This window comes from Littorina saxatilis, linkage group LG9, assembly GCF_037325665.1.
Source record: "Littorina saxatilis isolate snail1 linkage group LG9, US_GU_Lsax_2.0, whole genome shotgun sequence".
Taxonomy (NCBI): Eukaryota; Metazoa; Mollusca; class Gastropoda; order Littorinimorpha; family Littorinidae; genus Littorina; species Littorina saxatilis.
In genome coordinates, this window is record NC_090253.1 from 54458305 (window position 1) to 54481730 (window position 23426).

At 39.1% G+C, this 23426-nt stretch overlaps 1 protein-coding gene across 3 annotated transcripts in view; it reads right to left on the bottom strand.

The window, feature by feature from the left end:
• Positions 1–23426, bottom strand: part of LOC138976479 (inositol hexakisphosphate and diphosphoinositol-pentakisphosphate kinase 2-like) — a 120382-nt gene that overhangs the window by 50052 nt on the left and 46904 nt on the right. For all 3 annotated transcript variants that reach the window (XM_070349334.1, XM_070349336.1, XM_070349335.1), the window contains exons 14-20: positions 15871–15900; positions 9027–9116; positions 4465–4590; positions 3842–3960; positions 3141–3253; positions 1738–1804; positions 862–1003 (exon numbers count right to left, since the gene is read on the bottom strand). In XM_070349334.1, the coding sequence (XP_070205435.1) occupies positions 862–1003; positions 1738–1804; positions 3141–3253; positions 3842–3960; positions 4465–4590; positions 9027–9116; positions 15871–15900 (687 nt within the window). The remainder of the gene's footprint in view (positions 1–861; positions 1004–1737; positions 1805–3140; positions 3254–3841; positions 3961–4464; positions 4591–9026; positions 9117–15870; positions 15901–23426) is intronic.

Here is a 23426-nt window from a genome sequence, read left to right on the forward strand (position 1 = left end):
GCTAGTGATTGATCAAAGACCCCTCTCGCTAGTGATTGATCAAAGACCCCTCTCGCTAGTGATTGATCAAAGACCCCTCTCGCTAGTGATTGATCAAAGACCCCTCTCGCTAGTGATTGATCAAAGACCCCTCTCGCTAGTGATTGATCTTCTTCTTCTTCTTCTTCAGCGTTCCAGAATTTTTCTGGTTACGTGTGAGCTCGTTTGCCCATTTGGGTTCCCCACACTATACTCTGAGAGCATAGTCAGCTCACTCCGCTTTCGTTGAGTAGGCATGCTGGGTATTTTCGTGTTTCCATAACCCACCGAACTCCGACATGGCTTACAGGATCTTTTCCGTGCGCACTTGGTCTTGTGCTTGCGTGTACACACGAAGGGGGTTAAGTCACAAGCAGGTCTGCACATAAGTTGACCTGGGAGATCGGAAAAATCTCCACTCTTAACCCACCAGGCGGCCGCGGCCGGGATTCGAACTCACGACCTCCCGATTAGGAGGCCGACGTCTTACCACCAGGCCACTGCGCCCGTCAGTGATTGATCAAAGACCCCTCTCGCTAGTGATTGATCAAAGACCCCTCTCGCTAGTGATTGATCAAAGACCCCTCTCGCTAGTGATTGATCAAAGACCCCTCTCGCTAGTGATTGATCAAAGACCCCTCTCGCTAGTGATTGATCAAAGACCCCTCTCGCTAGTGATTGATCAAAAATCCTTTGTTTGTCAGAGGTTTTGCAAGAAAAGGTCACTGTTCCAGTAACACCTACAGCTATTTTTCTGAAAGTCGTCTATTGGTAACTCACACTTGAGGACAAACGAGTGCTTTAAAACAAACACACGTACATCTTTATTAAACCAAGACAAACCTCTTGCTTTCAGCTCAGCCTTGAGGGAGCGTATCTTGGCGGTGATCTCACGGATCATCACGTGGATACGACTGCACATTTCCTGAGGGTTCTTCACAAAGTCCATAGCGTTGGTCAGTGCCAGTGTGTTGGTTGCGTTCAACTGTAAAGGAGAGACGGCACAAAGAATGCTAGATGAATACCTCAAGGCCATGTTTGAACATTTCATGCCGGAATGACTTTAACGCCACACGGCTTAAAAGTCTTACTCTAGAACTCATCATCTAGCACAGATCTTATGCTTGCATATGTGGAGTAAAATTCACAATCTAGAACAGATATTAAAGACTTGAGCACTAACATTCATTATTCAAGAAAAGTTGTTAGACTTGTTCATAAGAATCCATCATCTAGAACAGATCTCAGGCTTGAGCAATAAACCTCTTCAGATGTCTAAGGCTAATGCACTTAAATTCATCATCTAAAACAGACAGACATGTGCACAAAAACTCATCATCTACTACAACAGATGGTAGGCGCCTGTACTAAAATTCATCTTTTACAACAGCTCTTGAGCGTGTGCACTCAAATTCAGTATCTATTTAACAGATTTAAGGCTTGTGCATTAAATTTGAGCATCTAGAAAACAGATCATAGGTTTGTGTGTTACATTATTCATCACCGAGAACATATCTTAGGGTTGTGCATTGAATTCGTCACATGCGAAAATCATCTTAAATACATAGTCAGAAAAAGTTGTCTTCTAAACAGAATAAGATTTGCATTACACACAGCATAAAGGATCTCCTTTCAAAAAGGAAATAAAGATTTAAATAAGTATTATTCTGAGAGTCAAAGTCTATGCCAAACCAGCACAAATCAAAGTCTATGCCAAACCTTGTGATAATCTTCATCTGTGAAGTCATGATCCTGGTTGAAGACAGACTTCAGTTTTTCTTTCACCCTGCATTGAAAAAAGAAGAAGCAGCAGCTGAAAATAGGATATAACTAACTTGATCTCTTGAGGTCCTGTTTGCTTATCAGCTGTCTGAAGTCAGGCTGTCAGTTTCTTTCCTAAATGTACAAAATTCTTGTCCAATAACATGCACAACAGAACCTGAATTGCATTGGACACAAATACAATGACTGACACAATCACTGACTTTATAATTGCTTCCTTCCATCCTGCAATTGTTCTTGCAAATGAAGCTATAATGTTCACTTCGAAAAGGAGCGATTCAATTAAGTAACTTCATAGCTGAGCTATAGCCAGTTACCTCACAATTCATAAATATTGAATTCTTTTCATGTCTGGGAAACAGTCTGTCGTTGAGCACCCACATGTGACTTTAATTCCTGTTTTACATTTTTTAAACAGTTTTGACTATATCTGTTCATGAAAGCAAGCAACAGATCTAAAATTGCAGAAAATATTAGATGGCATATTAATGTATTTATACAAAATATGTCACAAAAACTGATGAAAATTTGTGTCAAGTTCATTGCACTGTCACTCGATCTTTATAGTCTTCATCGTAAACTTGGCAATGTGGCTTGACCAAACAGGGAGGTTCTTCGGTTTGTCACTCGATCTTTATAGTCTTCATCGTAAACTTGGCAACGTGGCTGTACCAAACAGGGAGGTTCTTCGGTTTGTCACTCGATCTTTATAGTCTTCATCGTAAACTTGGCAACGTGGCTTGACCAAACAGGGAGGTTCTTCGGTTTGTCACTCGATCTTTATAGTCTTCATCGTAAACTTGGCAACGTGGCTTGACCAAACAGGGAGGTTCTTCGGTTTGTCACTCGATCTTTATAGTCTTCATCGTAAACTTGGCAACGTGGCTTGACCAAACAGGGAGGTTCTTCGGTTTGTCACTCGATCTTTATAGTCTTCATCGTAAACTTGGCAACGTGGCTTGACCAAACAGGGAGGTTCTTCGGTTTGTCACTCGATCTTTATAGTCTTCATCGTAAACTTGGCAACGTGGCTTGACCAAACAGGGAGGTTCTTCGGTTTGTCACTTGATCTTTATAGTCTTCATCGTAAACTTGGCAATGTGGCTTGACCAAACAGGGAGGTTCTTCGGTTTGTCACTCGATCTTTATAGTCTTCATCGTAACCTTGGCAATGTGGCTTGACCAAACAGGGAGGTTCTTCGGTTTGTCACTCGATCTTTATAGTCTTCATCGTAAACTTGGCAATGTGGCTTGACCAAACAGAGAGGCTCTTCGGTTTTTATGTCCCTTCACCTTTTCTGGCTATTCGCGACATGAGAGATCTACTAAAGATGACTCACACAATCTGTGACTTTGAAGTCTTGCCCTCGCCATCTAGCAATCCGTTGGTGTTGGCGGATTTCACCATCTGCACCAAGATGGGCGTCAGCTCTCCTTCCAGTGCTAACAGGCCCTGTCACAGACACAAAGACGCTATAACACATCTTCAATTCAATTCAATTAATTCAATTCAATGCAACTTTATTATCTGAATGTAAAACAAACAGATTTTGTTCTTTTCGGCTCGTATTCACAGATATTACATAATGCTAAAACATAAAACACATATAATTCATCTGCACACACATATCCAAAACCACACACATCCATAGCCGCAACCTCACATACATTGCCACATACATTGACTCATATGTCTATTATTAATAATCTTCAGACAAACTTGTCAAGGTACATGATCTATCAGCTCTCTCATGGGGAATGTAACCTCCTGCCAACGGATGCTTTAATTCCGTTGTGCCTTAGCATTCTAAATTACCTGAGTGTCTCAGAGAGAAAATTAATACCCCCCCCCCCCCACACACACACAAAAACAACTACAAAATAACAACAACAACAAAAACACCCCACAACAAACAACAACCCAACCTCAATAACAATAAAAAAAAATAATAAAAAAAATAAAAACAGGCAGACACACACACATATAGATATACCCAAAACACAAAACAAAACAAACAAAAACCCTGACCCAAGGCCTTACCTTGGTGAATGCAGCGGCAGTCATTTGAACTCGCCCCTCATCAGATGCGTAGATCTTGAGGTCATGTCTAAATGTACTGTGAAGTCTCAAAAAACCCAGGCCTGGGGCCTCAAACTGACCTGCATCACAAAAATGTTGTGGCATGGAAAACATGCTTGCAACATCTGTTATTAAGCTGCTTCCAAACGTTCGTACGCATGCATACACATGATGCACGCACACTTTTTCTCATCAACAGAATCAGTTATTTACAATAAGAAGTGTGTTAATGGCTAAAGTGTACATGTTCTGTGTGTGTAAGCATGGGTCTAATTACGAGCGCATGTGTGTCTGTGTATGTGTGTGCATAGTTTGTTTGTGTGTGCATGTGTGTGTGTGTGTGAGAGAGAGAGAGAGAGAGAGAGAGAGAGAGAGAGAGAGAGAGAGGGAGAAAGAGATAGAGAACAAGAGAAGGAGAGAGAAAAAAAAGAGAGAGAGAGAGAGAGAGAGAGGGAGAAAGAGAGAGAGAGAGAGAGAGAGAGAGAGAGAGAGAGAGAGAGAGAGAGAGAGAGAGAGAGAGAGAGAGAGAGAGAGAGAGAGAGAGAGAGAGATGTCATTAGCATCCCAAAATCTATCCCACATACCTTGTCCTCCCGGGTAAAGCGTACGGAAGGCCTTGCCCAAGTTTTCAGCCTGAATCCTGCCAGCTGGGGTCAGCTCTCCTCCCCATTTGAGGATCAGCAGCAGAGAAGGGTCTCTGGGTGCATCATCTGTGACAGTCAGAGCGACACATTGAGTTTAAAAAAACTTTCCCAAGATAGCGATGCCTTAAATTTTGAATCACTTCAAATCTTAATAGTCTAACTTGCATCCCTCTTTCCTAGGATAGTGATGCTTATTTTTTAAATCAATAGTTAATTCAAAGATCTAAATAGTCTAACAACTTTCGTAAGTAAATGATTATTAACACGCTCTTAAAAAAAAAAAGGTGTCTCATTCACTATATCAACAGACCTTTAAATACAGCTCTTAATATTTTCTGTCAAGTGTATTTTTAATACTTATATATATACAGGTACAATTTCTTTTTTTGAGAAACTATAACAAAAAATATGCACCAAAGAATAACAATGCTCTGCAGTGCAAAATACGAAGTTCTTTGCAAAGTATAAGGATTACGATACAAATTCTTCCAAGATTTGGAAGAACACTTGACACAAAACTGGTTACAGTGTAAAGTTCTCATGCATTTATACAGGGGAGGGGTGTGGGGTGGCGCAGGATTGGGTGGGGTGTGGGGTGGCGCAGGATTGGGTGGGGTGTGGGGTGGCGCAGGATTGGGTGGGGTGTGGGGTTGTGAGGGGGCTGCAGAAAGTAAAATTGGGTACAGGAACCCTGATCATGCGAGTCAATTTCCCTTTAATCACGAAACACTGCAGCTCATTTGCAAATTACTACACCGATGTTACAACTGTAATAATTAACACAAGATTTGCATCAGCACATTAACTTAAACCATTTACTTGGCAAAAACAGTGTGATTTTGAGATAATACAGAGCAATGCAGTTCTCATCCGAAACAGATCCAATAAAAACAAGAAGAGCAAACGCTCGATCGAGTCACTTTCGCAGTTCTGAATATTATATGAGGCATCAGATGGACAGGAAGAAATTGCTATTCACAACACAATGAGTCACGTTCACATAAAATTTGAGCCCGGTCACTTTTATAGTTTCCGAGAAAAGCCCAACGTTAAGTTGTGTGTTGCCGAACAGAAAAGGCTAGTTATCTCCCTTGTTTTTCTGATAACGTTCGTAAAAGGCTACAGATGTAAATACTTTGATGTAAAGAATAATCCTACAAAGTTTCAATCACATCCGATGAACTTTGTCAAAGATATAAAATGTCTAATTTTTCCTTTGACGCTGACCTGTGACCTTGAAAAAGGTCAAAGGTCAACGAAACCATCGTTAAAGTGTAGAGGTCATTGGAGGTCACGACTAAACAAAATATGAGCCCGATCGCTTTGATAGTTTCCGAGAAAAGTCCAACGTTAAGGTGGTGTCTACGGACGGCCGGCCGGACGGCCGGCCGGACGGCCGGCCGGACAGACTAACACTGACCGATTACATAGAGTCACTTTTTCTCAAGTGACTCAATGAAAATAATCAAGAATCAATGAAGTATAAAATTATAGGAATCAATAAAGAATAAAATTAAAGAATGAATTACCACCAAGTCCTACATTAATTATACTGTACATGTATCTGTCAAATCTTGAAGAAAAATATGACTGAGGCAAGACATTCAGTCAGATCCTACTTAACCTCTGACCTACTTCCAGGGTCAAGGTCAACCATTGCATCAGCCAGAAAGCTATTATAACCCTAATCGAACCCCGCAGTGACAATTATTACTAACAAGGTCAGCGTTCACATATATGTATCAGCCATGAAGCGACCAGAAATCAGGTCTTGTTGTGACCTTGCAACACAAGGTCAAGGTCAAGACCTATACTGAAGCATCAGCCAGACAGCTATTCCCGATCAGATCAGCAGTGACCTTGAAATACAAGGCATCTACTGATATGATGACAGCCGGAAAGCTGCCAGTAAATTATCAAAGCCTGATGTGACCTAAAGGAGCTAATGTCTCAAGGTAAAGTCATTATGTATTCCTATGAAGAAAGCACTGTGCAGAAACTTCAAATGCTAAAAAGTCAGCAAGTTTTACTTTATTTTCACACATGAAGGAAAAGTCCTGCATATGAAAACCCTGATGTCTTGTTCTGTGACTAGTGCACAAAAACCATCAGGTATGAAGCAAATAGTAAAAGTGGTGACCCGAGTTAATTCAGTTTTGTAAAAGTTAAAATGATAACTGACAGATTCATGTACTCTTGAGTTTGTTGCTTTTAACTTATTTTGACTTAATGTAAGCAGGTGAAGCAGACTTCTACTCAAACTATTTGAGAGACAAATAACACATACATGTTTAGAGCTTAATTAGTTTATCTTAAGCATTCTCTCACAAAAACAAACAAACAAACACATAAAATAAAGAACCTAATAACACACAATCTATATTCATCATTATGAACACACATACACACGCACGCACAAATCTAGTGACGTGTCTTAAATACAGAAAATAAAACTTAAATAACAGAAAAAATAATTAATACAGAACATACATTTGAGTGATAATTTGTATTACACACCCACCATAGAAATCTAATTACAACCACATCACATAAACTCAACTGCTTGTAAGTTAAAACCCACTTACAACCAAAAAGTATTAGTAAGTGTTTAAAAAAAGGTTGAATAAAAGTTTATAAAGTGCCTATACTCAAAGCCACTGAACACGAATCAAAATTATAACACACTTTACAAAATGAAGATGGAAAGTATTTCAAAGTGTGATGGGTCATTCAAAACAATCCCGCTGCACATATTTACCAAAGATTGTGCCCCCAGAAGTACATATTTGATTTTAAAGGTCAAAATAAACCAAAATATGTTTTGGGGCAAAATATTATTTCAAAAATATACACCTTTTTCAATAGCTGGGTTACTTTTAATTGTTACACAATCTGAAATGTGTGAATCTAACTAAAGATATGTCAGATTCAGGAATGTTACATTATCAGAGGGGACAAAAAAGTTTAAAAAAAAGAAATAAAATGCTCCAAATGAAAGAAGCTCAGGAAAGCTCGTGAACATCGCTGTTATTTTATCTAAAATTCCTCTATTTCTTTTTTTCTTCTTTTTTTTAGAAGGTACACCCTGCCAATGCATCAATCTCTAACATTATGTCTCAGGGGTTAGTTCAGGGCACTCAGTGCTCAAGATGTGATACACCCACACAATAATAAAAATGTCTGGCAAATCTGTGGATTTTACAACATTGTGAATGTGTCAGTAAAATACTCTAATTTGCTAATTACTCAAATTTATATTAAAAAAATAAATTCACGCCTTCTACATATTTGAACTGCACACTTAATAATTTCTCTGGAAGGAAATCTGCTTTTCAGTTTTGGTTGTAATCATATTTTTAACTGGACTCTTCAACCGACAAGGCTAATACGGCTTGGTAGTGCCTGACCGCAGGAGCTTTCAGAGCCATGATTAAAGCAGTGACAGTCTTTAAATCCTATCTCAGTAAGAAAATCCAATTTAAAATATAAATGTAATCACAGAGGAGAACTGAAATGGGAGGGAATTTCAATTGCTTCATTATCTGACAAAAATATGTTTAAACGTATCAGAGACTTCAGATTATTATGATGAACATGTGGTGTATTCATCTCAAAACAAGAAGTTCCAGCCTTAACGATCACACCCATTTTCATGTTTGGTTCTAGCTGTCCTAGCTATCGTCTGCTGAGCTTTCATTATAAAAACATTAACCATCAAAGTTGATACGCACTGGTAGGTAGAGCCCATAGCAAAGAATATTATAATTTAAGCAGATTTGAAAAACTAAATCTTATTTCAACCTGCCATTAATACTACAATTTAGAGCTGAAGATGATAAATAATTGTATATCTACATCAAGTCTTCATCCAAAAACAAAATATAAGCAAATAAATAGCACTTAAGAAAGGTTTGCTACCGTCACTCTTTGTTTTTATCAGAGGTTACTCATCGAACGCAGAAGAAGAAGAATCAGAGGTTACAAATGATGATTTATTAATAATGAGGGAAAAAAAATGGTGGGCGATGATTTTAATTGTTTTTTTGCAAAAATCCAGGTCACACAAGGGCCTTAACTCACTCCTTTGATAAATCAAAGCACATGCAACGCTTACAGTTCACTCTTCAAAATGTTGTTTTCTACAAACCACCACCTGTAATATATTCTTATTCATACTCATAAGAATACAGACATTTTGTGTTTTATAACACACAGTTTTGTCCAGTTCTTACCTCTACTACCAAACTGATGTAAGAACGCTATTTGAATGCCTGAATCAATGATACTGAAAGCAAATTTCAAAGTTGCCATGCTGTACATGCACACAGTGCAACAAACGTTACAATTACCCCTACAACTGCCCTTCAACATTACCATGGATCAAGGACTGTCGGGAATTTTCAGGTTTTCATTGTAAGAAGCATGCGTTTTTTAGCCTGTCAAAGGGGTAAGCCTGGGCCCAGTCTAGAATAACTGTATAACAAAGGGAAGAAACGTTTTACCCAGTGGCTCGGACCCCGCCTGAGCCTCAGCCTCACAAGGGGTCTCGGGTCCGAGACTGTGTGTGGAACCCATAGGAGAGCCGACCTCCTCTGCCAAAGTAGGCAAAACACACCATTCCAACAACACACATAGACTTCAGACAGAACAGGCACTCAACACAAAACACACCATTCCAACAACACACATAGACTTCAGACAGAACAGGCACTCAACACAAAACGATCACTGCACACATACCCTGGCCGACAAGACAAAAACTGTTGAGGCCGGTATAGTGATGGACATCGACAAACACACAAACTCCACAAGGCTTAAATGATGATCAGCAATAAATGTAGGAAATTAAGAATGCTCGAAAGACTACCATGACAGCATGAGAGAAAACTGAATTAGCCCTAGATTTATTTTTGTAAGGATCGCCGTACACTTCCTACCCTGTATAGTGTCAGGTATTTCAACCACCGACACCGTAGATAAAAATTATACTGGCTTTTACACCAGAAAGCAGCATTGAATTCCTTCCAGTTGGACACACACAAAAAGTTCCCTTTCATCTTGCCTGCTTTAAGCAGAGCACCTGTGATTAATTGCTGAATAAATTTGTTGTCGACAGCACCTTTGTCAATCTGCAAAATAATTCAGCAAAAAACCCAAAGTTTTTCCTCATAAAATTGCAGTCAGACTTTTGATGCTTGGTATGTGTTCAAGTGGAGGGAACGTGGCGGGGTGGTAAGACGTCGGCCTCCTAATCGGGAGGTCGTGAGTTCGAATCCCGGTCGCTGCCCCTGGTGGGTTAAGAGTGGATATTTTTCCGATCTCCCAGGTCAACTTATGTGCAGACCTGCTCAGTGACTTAACCCCCTTCGTGTGTACACGCAAGCACAAGACCAAGTGCGCACGGAAAAGATTCTGTAATCCATGTCAGAGTTCGGTGGGTTATGGAAACACGAAAATACCCAGCATGCCTACTCAACAAAAGCGGAGTGAAGCTGACTATGCTCTCAGAGTATAGTGTGGGGAACCCAAATGGGCAAACGAGCTCACACGTAACCAGACAATTCTGGAACGCTGAAGAAGAAGTGGAAGGAGGCTCTCATCAAAGTACTTGCAGCGACAGATCTGTGCTCTTTACACCATTGTATACATGAGACGGAGGCTACTTTTTAGTTGACGTGAGAAAAATTAAAGACACAGAATATCACTGTCAGTGTCAAACATACTGCAGATCGATCACCTCTACAGCAATGGAGGTAGTGATCGACTCCTAAGTTCTCATACATGCATGCATATACATACATATAAACATTCACTCAGACAGAAAGAAAGAGAAAAAAAGATAATCCACTAAAATCTGTTGTCCGAGAGTGAATTCTAGCTGATATTCTACACAACGAGTGTCTAAAAGAAGAAAAGAGACAGTCTTAGCACAGTAACAAAGGGGGGTAAAAAAAAAAAAAGAGAAAAAATAGACCGTAGTTTTTTGCTGAATGCTTCTAAAAAATGGCTAAGTTTAACTACAAATGCAGGCTCATGATTTCCAAAAGAAAAAACAAACAAAAAAGTCCCTTTTAGCCTTAATTTAATCAATTTAATGAATCCTTTTTTCTTCTTTTTGTGTGCATTGTTTGTATGTATTAATCAGCTCCCAAAATGACACATGGCTCAACTTAAATCACCACAAAAAAACAAGAAGGGCAAAGCCCATACGACTCACATGCTTGACCTTGACCTTTACATGACCTTGACCTTCAGGGTCAAGGTCAAATAACTAAACCTAGCAATGACATCATACACTAAGAACTGCTTTACACATTTTTCCTACCAAAATACATGTGACCTTGACCCAAGGTCAAGGTCATGCAACACAAAGCTGTTAATTCAAGACATAGGAAGTACAATGGTGCTTACTGGCTTTTTCTACCATGAGATATGGTCTCTTTTAGTGGTTCACTACCTTATTTTGGCCACATTTCATAAGGGTCAAAGTGACCTTGACCATATGTGACCAAATGTGTCTCATGATGAAAGCATAACATGTGCCCCACATAATTTTTAAGTTTGAAACAGTTATCTTCCATAGTTCAGGGTCAAGGTCACTTCAAAATATGTATACAATCCAACTTTGAAGAGCTCCTGTGACCTTGACCTTGAAGCAAGGTAAACCAAACTGGTATCAAAAGATGGGGCTTACTTTGCCCTATATATCATATGACATATATAGGTGAGGTATTGAATCTCAAAAACTTCAGAGAAAATGTGAAAAATGTGAAAAATAGCTGTTTTTTAGACAACATTTATGGCCACTGCGACCTTGACCTTGAAGCAAGGTCAAGATGCTATGTATGTTTTTTGGGGCCTTGTCATCATACACCATCTTGCCAAATTTGGTACTGATAGACGGAATAGTGTCCAAGAAATATCCAACGTTAAAGTTTTCCGGACGTCCGGACGGACGGACGACTCGGGTGAGTACATAGACTCACTTTTGCTTTGCATGTGAGTCAAAAAATCAAAAACAAAACACAAACAAACTAAATGAACAGCATTCTGTCTATATAATTTACCTGAACTAGAGAGCTAAAGATCAAAGTGTTGACAAGATTCAAGGTCTAACAGCTTATATGCAACCATGACTTGCAAACACTGTTTTGGCTTCATCTAAAAGGGACCTAATTACACACAGAGAAAGATAATCGGTGCTTTACATGTTGTACGACCAAATGTGTATATATGCAAGTAAGTAAACGAAAAATTAGCAGCCCAGCCTCCTATTTATCTTGCAAAAAAAGCTGAAAACTATATACTGTACAGACACTCGACTTCCAAGCATAAGTTAGAATTTCTTTTTAACCAGTACCCACATTTGAGGCCTATAAACCTACGTAATGAATGCAAAGGAAATACTGACAAATCACAATAAGCTGTGCAAGTGCCTTCACTCAACAAAACAAAACAAAACAAAACAAGACAAGAAACAGAGAAAAAGAAGAGAAAAACGTGCAAAATCTAACCCAAATGATGTTTCAAAAAGACGATGACCGAGTTTGTTGTTTAAGATACATGTTACTGAGCTGTACATATCACAATATACATGAAGGCAGCATTAAGGCATCAGGCAAACTTTCAGTAAAGCCATGCAGCATTCAGCTGGGGAGTAAATGTTAAAATACATGTGCTAAGAATAATTATGGCTAAGGATTATCTTCAATCCATAGGCATAACATTTCTATTAATATTAAGCGGCCTAGGTGAACTAGTATACTAAAAAAAACTGAGACAAGTTTGTATGTGTGTGAGCGTGTGAGCGTGTGTGTGTGTGTGTGTGTGTGTGTCACTGTGTGTGTGTATGTGTGTGTGTGTGTGACTGTGTGTGTCTTTGTGTGTGAGTGTGCTTATGTGTGTGTGTGTCTGTGTCTGTGTGTGTGTGTGTGAGTGTGTGTGTGTGTGAGTGTGTGCGTGTGTTGCACACAACACAAACACATCAGACTAATGTGAATAAGGAACAAGAAGGAGTCTCAGTAGGGAAATCAGTAGACCGAGACATGTTCAAATGATGCAACAAAGGGTGGGGGAGGGAAGGAGATGGGAGGGAAAAGGAGGACTTAGGGCCGGTCCTCAGAATGTCTGCCCTTACAGGTGTGAAGCACATTATTTACATCAGGGACAAGAATTTACATCAAAAGCGAAATTTAGGCAGCTTAATATCTCAAAGCACTTAGTTGAGTCCTTAAACAAATAAAACAAAACAAAACATATAGCTATGAGCACATCTAGGGGTTCCAATAATGTCTTAATAGTACATCTCATCGAAGAGTGAGAAGTTATAATTTATCGTATTAATAGGTAAAGATACATCTTCCTTCCAACAGATACATTCTCAGCCACTTTCAATAATTAATACCTGCCAGAGCCTAATATATAATCTGATGAATGGAAAGGCACAACAGAAATTCCAAGACATAAAAACAGGCAATGGAATATTGACAGTGTAATGTACCGGTAACTATACCTGAGGAAGACCCCAGTGGTCGAAACGTCGTGATTTGTTATTCGTTTCGTCTTCGTCAAACATGCGAGTACGGTATTTTTTGGTCTTTCTATACTATCAGCAGTGTAATTGCTACAAGGGCAAAACAATACTACAACCCAGGAAACCCATATTGCAAAGAGGAAATCTTTCCATGCTGTGTACAGTCCAATGCAGGGTGTTATTTGTGTGAGTGCAAAACATATGTCTGTACTGCACACATCTGCATGAGTTAAGGGCAAGTAGGCTTTAAGAGAACAGAACAAAATACTATGCAGTTTCCAATTCTTATCCCTCTTTTCCAAATCTCTGAGGCAACAGTTTCTGATCCAATAAGATACAGTCTAAGAGCAGGAAAGAATGATTCTAATCAAAGGAAAAAGAAGAAGTAGAACTTGAAATCTAATAGAACAAACAAATCTAGCCCTTCCGCAGGGATGGCGGCGGTAAAACCGGCCTTGAAGTGGACCAACTACATATATTTTCCCCTTAAATCTGACAGATTTATGTTCCTACAAACGTCTTTGGATGAATACTCTACACACACACAAAAACTAATTCAGTTTTCACATGAGTAACTATTTAGTCTTCTGGAAATGTTATTACGTTAAAAAAAACACATACGAAATGACCGTAGATTGTCATATATAGGAGAGCAATAACAGTACATGTATAAGAAACCTACAGGTTTCCTATATGACCTAGTAGATTGTCATATAGGAGACCTATACGAAACCTATAGGTTTTCTATAGGTAACGGAATGGTGTCTATATCTATGACAAGTAAAAAGTTGTCAGTTAAGTTATACTTTTACTTTCAGTACTGACATGACAAGTAAAAAGTTGTCAGTTATAGTTATACTTTTACTTTCAGTACAGACATGACAAGTATAAAGTTGTCAGTAATATAAAAAAAAATACCAAAACAAACATTTTTGTTTTTTAAAAGGTTGTCAGTAATATAGTTATACTTTTACTTTCAGTACAGACACACACACAAAGTAATTCAGTGAGCCACGCCCAATCTGCAGACTGAATCAGGCAATAAAACACATGCAGTGAACAAATCCCAACAGTTAATAGACCATGTTCAGAAATAACTCTGTTGGGGTTTTGTCAGGGTTGTGAAAGAGTGAATTAACCCTTGCTTTTTGGGGGACAAACAAACTACACATGCTCCTTGTCCTTATGTTTCAGACACACCTCTCGCCGGGCGCAGTGGCAGTGTGGTAAGACGTCGGCCTCCTTATCGGGAGATCGTGAGTTCGAATCCCGGTCGCTGCCGCCTGGTGGGTTAAGAGTGGAGATTTTTCCGATCTCCCAGGTCAACTTATGTGCAGACCTGCTTAGTGGCTTATCCCCCTTCGTGTGAACACGCAAGCACAAGACCAAGTGCGCACGGAAAAGATCCTGTAATCCAAGTCAGAGTTCGGTGGGTTATGGAAACACGAAAATACCCAGCATGTCTACTCAACGAAAGCGGAGTGAGCTGACTATGCTCTCAGAGCATAGTGTGGGGAACCCAAATGGGCAAACAAGCTCACACGTAACCAGAAAAATTCTGGAACGCTGAGGAAGAAGAAGATTAAGACACACCCCTCGCCTAGTGACTGGCCTGTTGATTGTTTGGCCAACAAGGGAATTAACTCTTTTACAAACCATACAAACCTGACAGAGTTATTTCCAGAATTCAGCAAGGCAGAGTTTTCACCAATCACATTTCTCATGTTATTTCAACGATTTCAATCAATAAAAGTTAAGTCAGGGGTTCTGCTGCATGACAATCCCAACATCACAAGTCACCTGAATTTCAATAGAAAAAAATCCAGAACAATTTCCAGATAAATACCATGCATAAAATCATCATTCAGAATTAAAGGCAACAAAATCATGAAAGAAAATATACAGGTGAAGTATACACTGACTCTTTGTCAACACTTTTTTGTACAGAACACATTATCAAGTTCACTTCTAAAATTACCTACACGTAATTACCTAAAATTCCTGTACACCCCCACCCACCCCTCCCCCCCCCCCCATTTTTTTAAAACAAAATAAGTCATTTTAATGGTTCACCTGAATATGTAGATTGCAAAATCAACTGTAAGTTTAACACTTTGACTACCGAAAGCAATTCTTTTGCACTTTCATTGTCCTGTTTAACATATTATGCAAAATAGCAAATCATTCATGTTTATGATTACAGTGGAACCCCCTTTTGAGACCTCCCCCATTTTAACACCTTGCTTTTTCAGATGTCTGTTCATAACACGTGCTAATGAGTGGGAGTGTGTATGCGCGTGGTGTGCACGAGGATGTATGCACGTGAGTGATATATATTTGTAAATGTGTATTATGATAATATCATCTTTGTATTTATATTATTGAAATTGTTATATCTCGATGTACAGCGCTAAGAGCATAGTTAAATTTGTGAAGCGGCGCTATATAAGCTATCTTTATTATTATTATTATTATAACATCTGTAAATGTACTAATTTTAAGTCTCCCTCCTTTTTAAGACCTGATTTTCTGAGATTTTGTGTGGTCTTAAAAGGGGGTCCCACTGTATAATACAAACATAATTTTTTTTATTTTTTTTTTATTTAGAAGCCACGCCTGTGAAAGAGTATGTCCTCTTGTGCAGACCATGTGACAATTAATATCTCTTCTTTGCAAACCAGACAGCGCTTCTTAAAAGCCGGGCCAATGAAACTTTTGCGGAGCATTCAATGAAATGCATAAAAAAAAAGCTGCATCAGCATGTCAAAGTGTTAAAACTGAATTATTTCACAAAATGTCAACGCAAGACTTACTGTTGCAATTGCAGAGGACAGGAGCTGATGCTAAAAGAACCACCAAGTAAAACATTCTGAACATTTTCCCATGATGTTCAAATAGGAATAGCCATGAATATCTGAGTGCTTTGATTCAGCCTTTCTGTGCATTGTCGATCATTTTACTTAATACTTTCAAGTATACTAGACCAAAATTTACTATGACTTTTTAAAATGTCGTTTAAATTATTGTCAATAATTCAATAAATAATTACCCCTTTAAAAAGGTGTGTCAACCGAATTTGATCAAATTTAAAATAAGTAGATTCATGCGTGTATAATTTTCAGTAAATATAAAAATGTAGTTACTGTTTATAAAAAAGAATATTTCTGTGACATTATATACACCTAAAAAACCTCTGAATCCCTCTTGAAATACCCCCTGGCCTATTGCTCAACTTGTGTCCATTCTAATCAAAGATTCAGGTTGGCAAGGTGATTTAGCAGACCACTCACAGTATTTCACTTTGGGGGATGAGACAGTACAGTGGAGCCCACATTCAAGACCCTGGGTTTTATAATCAATCATCCCCCTGACCCTAGATTTCCACATTTTCCATAAAAAGTCTATACAATTCACCATTTTAAGACTCCTTTACTTTCTCTATTTGGTGTTTAACGTCGTTTTCAACCACGAAGGTTATATCGCGACGGGGAAAGGGGGGAGATGGGATAGAGCCACTTGTCAATTGTTTCTTGTTCACAAAAGCACTAATCAAAAATTTGCTCCAGGGGCTTGCAACGTAGTACAATGTAATACCTTACTGGGAGAATGCAAGTTTCCAGTACAAAGGACTTAACATTTCTTACATACTGCTTGACTAAAATCTTTACAAAAATTGACTATATTCTATACAAGAAACACTTAACAAGGGTAAAAAGAGAAACAGAATCCGTTAGTCGCCTCTTACGACATGCTACTCCTTCCCTTTTAAGACACGAATTTCTCAGATTTCTGAAGGTCTGGAAAATGGAGGCCGGGGTAGACCTGATTCTCGAAAACATTTTGAGGTCTGATAACAAGGAATGTTCCATTGAAAAAGGAAAATGAAAATGCGTGACCACAAGAACGTCTTTTAGGAAAATCAGTAGAAAAGTCAGAGAAAGACAAGTTTCAACATTAGCAGCCACATCAAAGTGGGACAAAAACAGAGCAGACATGCAGGCATGATGGGCAACACGAGACTGACCCTCGCTAGAAGAGGTGCAGGGCGGACGACCCTGGGGCTGGTACTTCAACTGGACCTTGCGGTGAATGCCAGTGAACTCGTACCTGGGACCACAGCACACACACACCAGCACACACACTCCAGTTACAACTCAACGCACTACAGCAAAACAAATAGCGCTGATCTGTGCTGATAAGCTTGGTAGAGGCCTTGTGCATGATACAGTGGAACCCCCCTTTAAAGACCCCCCTGTTCAAGACTTACTCCTTTTTAAGACCTTACTTTTTTTCTTCAGATTTTCTGTTCATAACGTCTGTTAATTTACCTCCATTTTAAGACTCCCTACATTATAAGACTCCCTCCCTTTTAAGACCAGATTTTATCAGATTTGTTTTTGGGGGGGGTCTTAAAAAGAGGGTTCCACTGTACTGCAAACTCTCAGCTTTCTACGCATTCCAATTTCTCCATGACAGATTACTCTTGGGTTGCTGCAGACGATGAAATATGTCCTTGTCAGTTATGAATAAGATATTTCCTTTCCATCAAACCTGGGAGAACTGTTAAAACAGGTCAGTTTGATTCAAGCCTGCTGTGTCAAAGAAATCAAAGACAGTGGTGAATTATAGCTCTGAAAGATCCATAAAAAAGATGATAAGCAGTACCTGCCATGATAGCTGCAATGCGGACTTTCAGAACTACCTGTGCAACGCCATGTGCACAGAAAGACATCTGCCCTGATAGCAAGAAGAGAAATGTGCACAAAGATGATCATAGTTGGAGTTCATCATCTCAAGCAACCCCGCGACAGCTGCCAGCAAAGACTAGTCATTTTCATAAACCAAATAACATTATACCATTTTTCCTGATAGAACATTCAACTCAGATGTCACAAACTCTGAGAGAGTCCAGATACTTGAATCCCTTTTTTTCATGAAATAGGAACATGTGAATGATTGTCAAAAATTGCAAACTTTGCAAAAGATCTGCTAAATGCACATCTGGAGGCTGTATTCAATATAATTTAATGGGCGGTTCTGGTGAAGTTTATGCCCCCTCTTTCTTTCGGCTGGTAACTGGCGCCACCTCGCGGCAAGATCACACGAAAAAGGAAAAAAAACCTTGCATTGGTCCAAAATAGCATATCGGTTTGGTAACAGTTCGTGTGCAAGTCGGGCATTTTATACGGTAAACAGACAATGGTCGGTTCTGGTGAGGTTATGCCCCTTCTTTCTTTCGGCTGGTAACTCAGGCGCCACCTCGCGGCAAGATCACAGGAGTTATCTCGCGTTATCACACCAGAAGCGCCCATTTAATAACATTTTATTGTCTGAATGCAACAAACAGAAATGTTTCTTTTGACAGAAAACGAGACACGGGTCGGCAACAGAGTTGCACCCCTTTATTTACAACTTTCTCATGTATTTTAATGTCCACTGTACAGATTTTCATGGCAGGTTCTACTATCAATCAAAATGTATCAACTAACACAGTTGCACACTTTCGTCTACGAAATGACAAATTCAGAAAAAAGACCTGGGAGCCCGGTATTGATCTGCAATCTTAAAAAAACGCACGCAGAATAAATTCTCAACACCAATGATCACATATGTGACCCTCCACCACGAAATGAGTCGCATGTCACCTCGCGCGGTTCTGCGCTAGACTTAATATAAGTCCGGGGAGTGTCTGGTAACTGTGTGGGGGTCACCTTAGTCACAGGCTTATAACTCAAACAGTTTTTGCTCTTTTCTATAACTGTTTTCACCACTGAATAGAGCATAAAAAACTCTTTAGGAAAATGTAAAAATATGAAAATCATGCAAAAGCGACATGCGACTCATGTCGTGGTGGAGGGTCACATATGAGATTGGCTAAACATTTCCTTGGGGTCTGAAAATAAAATTTAAAAAAAAATCTGATAGGTTTCAACTTTTCTCGGCCAGCATAGTCCACAGCACTTGGAAAAAACAAAGACTTTTTTCATGCTTCAGGAACAAAAGGTATAAACAAGTAGGTGAATTTGGAAATGAACTAGAAACAAAACAAAAAATCCCTTTTCAAAAAAAGCGTGGTGACCATGTAAGCAAACGCTTAAATTTCCAAATGATCCATTAGAAACGAGGGATTGTTAAAACACTCAAAATATAGAATTGTGCAAGAAGAGTAAATGGGAGTTATGTGGAACCTTACCTCTCTTGTATGAAATTATATGAATGATAAAAAAAGGCAAACTGTGCAGGGATTTCTGGACACAAATTTCCTAAAAAATAATTGGATTGCATTAGCCTAGTTGATTGACAGCGAAAGTATACCCTGAAGCCGACTCCCAGGCTGGCAAAATCCAGTGGCATTAGGAAAACTGACTTCTCCAAAACAAGAATTGGTACAGAGGAAGAAAAAAATGCCTAAACTCAAGACTGAGACATCGTCTACTCACTGTACATGTATTTAAAACAAGCACATGAGCTTACATCATGAAAGATGACATCCATATTTGTGACATACAGCAGAACCCCATCAGGAAAATAAGTTCAAAACAAACAACAAGTCGCGTGAAGCAATATAAAAACATTTAGTCAAGATCAACACCACAAACCAATCATCGTCGAGACTACATTCAGATAGTCTTGGCTAACCATACCGAAGACCGAGACGGGTCACGCTCGCTGCCGCGAAGCACGCGTCGGTAGTACTTACTGAACCTATTTTCTTTCATTCTGAGCACATTTTTAGAGTAAACATAACATATCTATATATTTGTGAAATCAGGAGAAGATGATCGAGGAATACAATGCAATCAATTTCACATCTGTTTGCGAAAAATCGATTTTAATGACAACTTTAATGAGCAAACTATACATTTTTAAGCCTCCAAGCTGAAATGCAATACCAAAGTCCGGGCTTCGTCAAAGATTTACTTGACAAAAATTTCAACCAATTTGGTTGAAAAATGAAAGCGTGACAGTGCCGCCTCAACTTTTACAAAAAGCCGGATATGACATCATCAAAGACATTAATCGAAAGAATGAAAAAAATGTCTGGGGATATTATACCCAGGAACTCTCATGTGAAATTTCATGAAGATCGGTCCAGTACTTTTCTCTGAATCGCTCTACACGCACACACACACATACATACATACATACATACATACACGCATACACCAGACCCTCATCTCGATTCCCGGTCAACATTAAAACATTTAGTCAAAACTTGACTAAATGTAAAAATGAACAGTTACCAAAAAAAAGGGGAAAAATACTGTGAGGGGACTGCTATCACTGCCTCTATCACCTGTTGCACTGAACAGATCTGTAACTTGCATGTTTCACAATGATCTTACATACCTCAGGTAATCCAAATGTCGCAACATTTTAGAAAATAATGCCATTAAAGCCAGTCCTTTCAGTAAAAATTGAGCAAGTGTGTCAGCCTAAACAACAAACTCTGCAAACTATTCTTACAATCTCTTTCAGATTATCTTCTGCCAGTTTCTACTCACACTAATTTGATGTTTGTGTTGTTCTACGATTCCCTTATGCATCCATTAATGTCAAAATATATTTTCACACCCACCCTGCTGTTCTTCAAGTACACCTGAGAAATACCTGTGTCAATCTTGGTGTTGATTCCTAGTTTTCTTATTCAGACTTAGTTCACCACTCTTCTTCTTTTCCCTATTTTCTGTGCAAGATTAAACAGGAGAGAGAGAAAAAAAGAGAGAGAGAGAGAGAGAGAGAGAAAAAAAAAGAGAGAGAGAGAGAGAGAGAGAGAGAGAGAGAGAGAGGGAGAGCGAGAGAGAGGGAGAGCGAGAGAGAGAGAGCGAGCGAGAGAGAGCGAGAGAGAGAGAGCGAGAGAGCGAGAGAGAGAGGGAGAGCGAGAGAGAGAGAGAAAGGAAGAGAGAGGGAGAGCGAGAGAGAGAGGGAGAGAGAAAGAGAGAGAGAGAGAGAGAGGGGGGGGGGAGTTGGGGAGAGAGGGGGATAGATAGAAACGAAGGACTGATCTTTCAGAAAAGAAAGGTTGAGACATTACAGAAAGGATGTGAGTATTTAGATGAGTTGCCATTTTTGTCAAATGTGCTGTAGTGAACACATCCAGGCAAAATATAAGTACAAACCCCCCACAAGAACAAACAGCAACCCAGAAAAAAAGCCAGTTATGCAGAAAAAAATAAAACAACAACAACAACCAAAGGAGCTGCAAATGCTCACACGACTCGCCTTCATCATAAGTAATATGAATCAGAAACAAATTATCTGCTGATCTAGCTCCGTACAGGTGCAACCATTAAAATACAATTTCCTTCTGACAGACCAAAACTCCATCCCATTGTGACTTTAATATTTGACATTAGGATCAACCAGATTTATATGTCTAGAGGAAATCAAACCCTGGAAGTTTGAATTTTCAAAGATCTAGCATAAAAAGCAAAGGAAATCTTTTTTTTTTTCATTTTTCACCCAAACTTGACCCCACTGTGACCATGACATGTCAGGGTCAATAAGACTTGGGTCAAATTTGGAGGTCATCAAACCCTAGAATTTAAAATGTCAAAGCTTCAGCTTAAAAACTGTTGAAGGAAATTATATTGTTCCAAGTTATGACTCAAAGTCAACCCCACCATGACCTTGAAATTTGACGAGGTTCAACCAGATTTGACGAGGTTCAACCAGATTTGACGAGGTTCAACCAGATTTGACGAGGTTCAACCAGATTTGACTCATGTCTGGCAGTAAGAAGTATGTGCTTCTCAGTTTTAAAGCTCTATAGCAACAAAGAATGGACAATTTTCAATTTAATAAATCGGACTTGACCCTGACATGAATTGGATATTTGATGAAGATGAACCAGTCTTGTGTCAAGTCTGCATGTAAACAAGGAGTCATCCTGGAAGTGTGCACAAGTTTCAAAAAAATTTCTTTAACCCTAACATGACCCCACTGTGACCTTGAAATTTGATCAGGGTGAATCAGGCTTAAGGTATGTCAATCCCCGGCAGTGCTTAAAATTTCAAAGCTCTAGCTTCAAACTCATCTGAGAAAACCTCAACATCCAGTGTTTTGCCTTTTGGTTCTTGAACGGCTGTAACAACAATAGTTGTTCATACAGATGTACACTGCTCATCACTATGACTCACTGATTACTCAGGTCAGCTAAAAATGATAACAATGACACATACCATAAGTTAACAACACTTATTCCAGAAAGAAATGATTATAATAATAAGGAACTTTAGGTCAGACATATTTCTTCCTATAACGGACTTAACAGTAAAAAAAACAGAAAAGAACAGAAAGAAGGAGACAGCTTTTTTTTCTCTTATGCAAAAGAAACATTCTTGTGAACTTCATAAGCATCTGAGGTGACTCCTCAAAGCATACAAATTACTGGAAAATTATGCTATGTATAATATCAACATTGTTAATCCAATACAGCAGACTTCCACTAAGTTGCGGTCTTTGGAGTCCAAAGATTTTTGATCGCGATATATTCGATTCGCGATGCAGTTTGAGGTCCAATTAAAGGGAAGAAACCGCGTTCTCTTCTGAGTCAGAGAAAAATGCGGTTATTTCCCTTGTTGGTCACAAAACGCCTGTGAGCGTCACGTTGCCGTGTGAGTGCGTGTGTGTGTGTGTGCGCGTGTGTGTGTGCGTACGCACGCCTGGCATGTGGTTGTGCTACAATGTTCATGTGTATGTGTTACTGCGTTTCTCGCAAGTGTGAAGCTTCTGTTGGTAACTAAGATCTCAAAAGATTAACTGCGATGACACGCTTTCTTTTATTAGCAGATGACGATTTCTTTTCTTTTTTCTCCGACTCATAATGAATACATGTTGGGTTTAGCGCTGGTCTTATATTGACACCAACGATAGTTAGATCAGAATGATTGGTGGATCAAAATCATTGGTTGACGATTACGTTTTTAGATGTGTCAGTTACATGGATAAGCTTTTTTTGTTTTGTTTTGCTTTGTGTGAGTCTGAGTTGACATGCGTTTTGTCTTTGGCAGAAAGCGTAGATTTCTTCTTTGATTGTTTGCTTTTTCTGCCACCTGCTATAACGCAAGAAGCTGAAGCACTTCATGGCGCCTGTAGAAAATCCGGGGCGTCTAGCTGAGATCGCGATTAGCGGGACTCGAGTGTTAAATTGCATGCCTGACTAGATTGCAGAAGACTGAAGCGCAGTTTAAGCACTTGATTGGCAGAGACTGATAAGATGAAATGACAATTTACTGCATGATGAAAGGCCATCGGACCCACAGAGAGATAGCGTGGTTATGATAGAACATTTTTTCATGATCTGTACTATTTTTTGGCCTTTACGTGACTAATTTTATAAAAAAAACAAAAAAATTAAAAAATTTAA